This window comes from Eurytemora carolleeae, unplaced genomic scaffold, assembly GCF_000591075.1.
Source record: "Eurytemora carolleeae unplaced genomic scaffold, Eaff_2.0 scaffold816, whole genome shotgun sequence".
Lineage (NCBI taxonomy): Eukaryota > Metazoa > Arthropoda > Copepoda > Calanoida > Temoridae > Eurytemora > Eurytemora carolleeae.
In genome coordinates this window covers 13,616-20,940 of record NW_019396746.1, presented here as the reverse complement: position 1 = coordinate 20,940, position 7,325 = coordinate 13,616, and the positions used below count along the sequence as shown (strand labels likewise).

Here is a 7,325-nt window from a genome sequence, read left to right as displayed (position 1 = left end):
TTCATGTTTTGTTGTGAGGATATTAAAGGGACTATCTTCATGTTTTGTTGTGAGGATATTAAAGGGACTATCTTCCTAATTTCAAGTTACACTTATTTTTATTTTCTGATCCATAAAATTTCCATCCCTGTCTTTGCTGCAGGAATGTACAAGTCCCTTAACTTTAACAACGGTTGGAAATTTTCAATTTTTAGAGAGAAAACCAAAGATAGCCCAACCGTCAAACAAATGTTGAAAATATGCCTCTGATAATCGACGATGAAAAAACGTACACACTACGAAATCCCGTTTATGTATGTTATAAGTAAATCTTACGTTTTGCTCTCTGACAGGTACAAAAACTCGAGAAGATTCAGCAAAAGTCTAAAACATCAAAATTTTGTATTTTTAACAAATTAGATGGTTCTTCTAAACTTTTTTAACTTCTACTTTAGAGTTTCTGTAAATTTAATACATTTTACTTTTTACTTTTAAACTTCTTTATCTAGGAAGGTGACAAGTAAACCTACCTAGGTATATGGTAGACTAGGAAGGTGACAAGTAAACCTACCTAGGTATATGGTAGACTAGGAAGGTGACAAGTAAACCTACCTAGGTATATGGCAGACTAGGAAGACGACCACAATGCAAACCAGAACTACTGCAAGATTCATCTCACTCTTCATATTTTGTTGTCTTAACAATTAAAAATACTTTAAAAGTTATTTGTTGTCAAAAATTGTGTTTAATTGATAAAAGGCTTGCATAATTTCATATACAAAGTTGTGATCTCTGTTTGCCTGACCGTCTTTTTGTTTGTCCAATCATAACTCAGGAACCCTTGGGCCGATTTGCCACAAATTTTGATTTGGGTATTAGGGAGACAAACGGAAATGTTTTTAGCTTGGTTTTAAGATTCTAAATTATGTAAGTTGACTTTTATCGGGGAAAATAGCTAAATTTGGATTCGAAAGAGCTTCAAGACTTTTTTGATATTTTTGATTTTTTTTTTTTTTTTAATGAAACTAAAGTTTTGCAGGTTTTTTTAATTTTTCACTGAAGAATTTTCAAAATTTAAACAAATTTAAGAAGGTCTTAGATAAATTTCCGTTTTAACGATTCCACGTTCGATAGGTTAGACAAGCCAAAAAACGGACCTTAGAGCTGACTGCGTATTTATTTTTTCCTTTTTTATTTCAGAAATATTTTATTTTTACAATCATTTTCTTTGTTAAGAAAACACTTTTCTAAATAAATATTAGCTTCAATTTGTCCTCTTACTAAATAAAAGAAAATCAAACAAACCTCCCCCCCAACAATAAACTTTAAAAAATCGATATTTTTTTAACTGTGTCGCTTAACCGTCCTGTTCCTCTTTTGTACAGTGAAACCCTTAATAACGAATACATCGAAAGAATTAATCAAATGTCGTATTCTTCACTTTCTGATGATGGAATGTTGAAGATATTTAGTTTTTTAATTAAATGATTATATGGAACTCTTTAAAACTGTTCCCGCATATTCGTGGCTATTTATTTATTTTCGCAAATACTGAAATTTACGAAATATAGTATATAACTCATTGAAAAATTGTCAAGACGACATTTGATAAATTCTTCCGATGTATTCGTTATTAAGGGTTTCACTGTATGTTCCACAGGAAAGATGTGAAAGAAATAGATTTTACTTGGTTTGAAAACTAGATTTAAAAGTTTTGATAAATAATTATTCAAAACAAAGTTTACAAAGAACAAAAAACTATGTTTGCACACTAAAAAATAAAAGATTGATTGAATACATTCCACCAAAAATTTTGATGGAATTTGTATGAACAATTTTTTTCAAGTGTTTTCAAAATAAATCTTAATATTTATTTTTTATTTCTTCAGTGTTAGGACAGGCTAGGGGAGATTGCCAAGGCTAGGACAGGATAGGGGTCAGAGTGCCGAGGCTATAACCAGGACAGAATAAGGGGTGGAGCGCCGAGGCTAGAGCAGGCTAGGGTTGTTGGGTGTAGCGCTGCGGCTAGGACTGGGTAGCGGCTGGAGCGGCGCAGCTAAGACAAGTTAATGGCGAAGTAGCGCAGCTAGGACAGGCTTGGTTTCGTAGTGCCGAGGCCAGGACAGGCTAAAGCGTGGAACGGCGCGGCTAGAGGGCCGAGCGCCGAGGCCATGACAGATAGGTGGCCGAGACGCTGCGGTCGCACATTAAAATTTTGTTACAGATAAGATGCATATACAAAATTAATTGCCAAATGGTAGGGGGATATCGTGGCGAGGCCGAAGGGGCGGGGCCAAAAATTTGATATGAGGAAATTACCAATCAGCTTACCTTCTTGAAACCTCTGCTGTGTTGGCTTTCTTGTTTATATTTCGTTGTTGCAGTGCTCGTATACCCTATATATATCAATCATAACCGTAAAAACAACTGAACCGATTGGGCCCAAATTTTGTGTGGGACCGCAAATGACCTCCTCAGCAAAGGTTTATGTACCATCAAAATTAAAAAAATATCGTTTCTTTAATGCGCCAATTCGAATAAAAAATCCGCTAACATTTTAGAATTATTAAAACTGAGCTGAAAACTTTAGAATGGGATATTCTTAATCCCGATTTGTTAATTAATCTGGAGATTAATAACAAGAGGAGTACAAGCTATTTTTAATCTGGAGATTAATAAAAAGAGGAGATCAAGCAATGATATCAATATCCACCATTCTAAAGTTTTCAGCTCTGGCTGACTTTAAGAGCAACAGTTTAAAGCTAAATCGTTTATAATTTAAATTAAGTGATTTAGTCGAAAAGATTAGATTAGATTAAAGATTCATCGTTTAAAAAAACATTAGATAGGAAAAAAGTTTATAGTGGTAGTCAAATATATTGAAACCCAAATGGGGCCCGACTTGGGATATCAGAAAAGACAAGATAAATTTGATTAAATTCATTTCACACAGCGCAATATCTGAATACAATAAAAAGATATTCATTGATAAAAGGTGAATTTATGAATAACATTTTTTTGAGACAATTTTTATCTTTTTATCTTTTAATCTTTGCGGAAACTCACAGAATAATAATCAAAACATTTTCAAACTATCAATTATCCGGTGTATAGATGATTTTGTACTTTTGTCAAAATTCGAATAAACGTTTGATTTGCAACATAAGATGATACAACCATTTTATAGCCATGTTTGTTCTTTTTTTAATGACTTTCTTAATATTATTATTATGCTAACAAAATAATTAAAAGAGAAGTTTGTAAAATGTAGTAAACAATAAGAAAAGAATTAACAAAATCTAAAATAAATCTTACAATATATATTTTTGTGTTGAAGAAGGAAAGAAATGCGATAGGTAGAATTCCAGTAAGTAGAAGCCTGAAAAAATAATATAATTTATTATTTAAACTAATTAAGTTATTTATTAAAAATTGATTTAACTAAATAATCTTTAAAATATATATGGATCATTTATGAATAAGAATAAATTAATGGTTATACATTAATGACCATTAATCCGTTTAAAACATTGTTCATTGTCTGTATGTAATATATATATATAAATAAATACTTTGCTTGTCTGAGTGTCTGTTTTTAGTTTGTTTGTGTCCAATAGACGCCAAAACGACAGAACCGATGGGGCCCCATTTTTTTGAAAATGCGCCAATTCAAATACAAAAATCCTATTGTATTGTATTGTATTCGATGGGGCCCCATTTTTTTGAAAATGCGCCAATTCAAATACAAAAATCCTCAAAATTTGAGATTGATTTAAGATGGTCGAATTTTTAAAGACTAAACTTGTTCACAAGATTGGGGGGCTCAAAGCTCTCTTAAAGAAATAGAATTGTACATTTTACAACAAAGTTTGTAACATAAACTAAAATGTGAATTAAGCATGGCTAAAAATTGCACCACAGAGGAGTACATATTGTACACCTACACTGTACTGTACTGCTGTTAAATGTACATGTTTACCTGATTATAAATGTGTAGTATTTAATATAGTTTGGATCTAGTTTAAGAGGAGTCACATTAAACCCTTCTATTGAACCCTGTCCCATACTCTCGTTAGTCGAACTAATAATAAGAATTATTAGAAAATAGGTATCTGGGAAGACAGGCAGACATGTAGACAGGTAGACAGGTAGACAAACAGACAGGTAGAAAGGTAGACAGGTAAAAAGTAAGACAGGTAGAAGGGTAGACAGGTAGACAGGAAGAACGGTAGACAGGTAGACAGGTACACATGTAGACAGGTACACAGGTACATAGGTACACAGGTAGACAGGTACACAGTAAGACAGGTAGAAGGGTAGATAGGTAGACAGGAAGAAAGGTAGACAGGTAGACAGGTACACAGGTAGACAGGTACACAGTAAGACAGGTAGAAGGGTAGACAGATAGACAGGAAGAAAGGTAGACAGGTAGACAGGTAGACAGGTAGACAGGTAGACAGGTAGACAGTAGACAAGTAGACAGGTAGACAGGTAGACAGGTAGACAGGTAGACAGGTAGACAGGTAGACAGATAGACAGGAAGTAAGGTTGACAGGTAGACAGGAAAACAGGTAGAAAGAAAGGTTTACCTGTTCGTGTATGTGAACTCAGTTTCGAAAAATTTTGGAATGTTTAGAGCAATGCTTCCCAGAACCACAGGAACCACATAGCAGAGAACCCTATGACAGATAGTGATGTTCTTCATTCGGTTGCGTTTCTTGGGTAGTTTTTGCCTATTATCCTTTAGGGTCAAAATAAGAAAAACAAATGTTTTCTAAAAGATTTTTGCAAAAAAACGAAACGAAAACGATTTAAAAATCATGCAAAAACAAACGAGTTCTTTAGATCTTTTTAGGAAAAATTAATTTGAAAAAAAAATCATCCAAAAGGATTAGCAACCTGCAACACTACCTAAAGATCACAATATATATATTCCTATAAACAGTCATAATATCATATAAAATATGTTTGAGTTTCTGTGCACTCCTTGTAGACTCTCATTTAAAAAAAATAAAATTGCAGGTCATATTCTGAAATTAGATTTCACCATTGCTAAAAAAATGGATTTTTATGTACATTAATTGATAACCAGAAAACTATAGAATAGGAAGACGACAAGCAATACTGAATTGCACTTGATATTGTTTCAAAGCAAAACCTTTACTAATAAATTATTAAAATAGGTATAAAGTGAAATGGTTCTGTTTTCATTGCACAATTGATATGCCTGATGTTCATTGGACTATTTTAAGTCAAAACATGAGTCTAAAAGTCGACTTACTATTCCAAAGTTCTCTGGTTTTGGATTAAATATTTATCTATTTTAACTTCATTTTTCTGTGAAAGTTTTGGTTTGGGAAAATCTTTATTAATAATTTCATTTAAATATAATTAATAAAATTTCATTTCTACACTTTACTGAATATATCATAGATTAATAACAACACAACGAGAACACTATATGTCGTCGTTTTAAGATTTTGGGGGTTTTCGTTCAGACTGAGGCAGAAGCCCAAAGAAGGTCCGCGCAGGCAGCGTTAAATTACAAGACAGAGAGATATTGTGAACGAAAAACCTTTAAATCTTGAAGAGACAACATCTGGTGTTCTGTCTGTGGTGTTATTAATCTATAAAATATATGGAAAACTTTAAAGTAAAAATTTCCGATCTTGTAGACCTAGAGAGATTCCTGTGATGTTTTATACTTCCATGAATATATTACGTTTATACATTTTTTATACTCTTTAAACCTTACACATACAGTAATAACCAGAAATCTTGGAAATATGAAGATGACTTTTAGACTCCAGTTATTATGTTGAATAGTCCAATTAGCATGGGACGCAGCAATTGTGCAGTGTAAACAGATACATTTTATTTATTTAGTGACTTAATAAGTGTCAATATCAAATACTTTTAAGTATTGCTGTAAAGTCGTCTTCCTATTTCAGACTTTTCTAGTTATCACTGAAGTCTTCAGCTTTTTGTTTTAAATTTATAAATGTATTTTTACACCTTATTCTTTTTTCTTTATTCAAATTACCTAGCGTCTAATTCATTTTGTAAAATTCACAAATTGAAAAGAGGATTGCTGCTGTAACAACATAAAGCACTGAAATACCATGCATTGGAACCCGTAAAACTGTGGAATAATTATGCTTTAAGTCCAACGTAAAAAAACAGAAATTGTGCAAAAACCAATGTCAAGTTTCTTAAAAACAGCTCTTTTGTTAAACCATGCATATCACTTCAATCTTATTAGATATCCAGTAAAATGTGTTGTCTGTGGGAAACGAACAGCCAATCAGAAGCCAGGGAATTTCGCAATGAGAGAACAAAGAAATTGCGGATATCGAAGATCAAGCAGATTCTGCGTAAAATTTACAACTGCCCACTGTGGTAATCGAGATCACATATTCGGTAATATGGGTATCCAACTCAAAATAGGATGGATTAAATACCTCATGCTAACTGATTTGGACAGATTGATATCTCTGTATTCTGTTGGTCTGCAGACTGCAAGGTATCTAAATACAGTTTAAATGTTTTATAATAATTTTTTTTATACAGTGGTAGGCGATTTTATTAATACAATGATGACGACTTTTTCATTTAAGATTTGATTACTCACACTCTTTTATAAAAACACAAGATTACACGTAATGAAGGAAAAGCTTTTTATGATTAACATGTTTTTATGTGTATCCATGCTGTTTAACTGCTTGATATCATTCAAAATTGAAATCTAAAGTCGTCTTTATTGTATTGATATAATATTACTGTGCAACAAGGTCAGCGACTGAAAGTCGAAAAAATAAAAATCTTTTGCTAACGCTTTTTTTATGAAGAAGGTTTCAGAACACCTATTATTCCAGTATAAGTATGAAGTTTAAAATTGCCTAAAAACTTACAGGGTGACAAGAAAATTAACTGTTATTAGGAGTTTACATTAATCACAGTAATTAAAAGACTCAAAAATGTTCTGTAGTACATAGCTTTAAATTTTAGAAGAAGTGTAAGTTTTTTGACCGATGCTTCTATTTGGCTAAATTAAATTTAAAAAATCAACTTCAGCAAACCCATTTAAAAAATTCTAATTCATAGCCAATTTTTGAGCACTTTAAGATTCTTGTTTTTTGGTCACCCTGGGTTTATATTTATAAATTACGTTAAGACCAAAAAAAATGAATAGTTTAATTTACAATTTTAAATATAGCTTAGGTTTTACCGGGAAATTGATAATAAGATTTCATGATTATTTTTTCTAAAAAATACCTTTCTCCTGCTACCAGCACTGTTAGAAATACAGAGCAACAGAAACTCATGTTATTTAACGGATAGGTGAA

At 32.1% G+C, this 7,325-nt stretch overlaps 1 protein-coding gene across 1 annotated transcript in view; it reads right to left on the bottom strand.

Annotated features, from left to right (window-relative positions):
• The window catches only part of LOC111708106 (B1 bradykinin receptor), a gene marked incomplete at its 5' end in the record, with an annotated part of 13,277 nt that extends 5,952 nt beyond the window's left edge, over positions 1-7,325 (bottom strand). Inside the window, 8 exon segments of the mRNA XM_023481372.1 lie at positions 316-363; positions 592-675; positions 2,311-2,375; positions 3,295-3,358; positions 3,959-4,060; positions 4,569-4,658; positions 6,441-6,506; positions 7,255-7,325. Coding sequence (XP_023337140.1) covers positions 316-363; positions 592-675; positions 2,311-2,375; positions 3,295-3,358; positions 3,959-4,060; positions 4,569-4,658; positions 6,441-6,506; positions 7,255-7,304 — 569 coding nt within the window.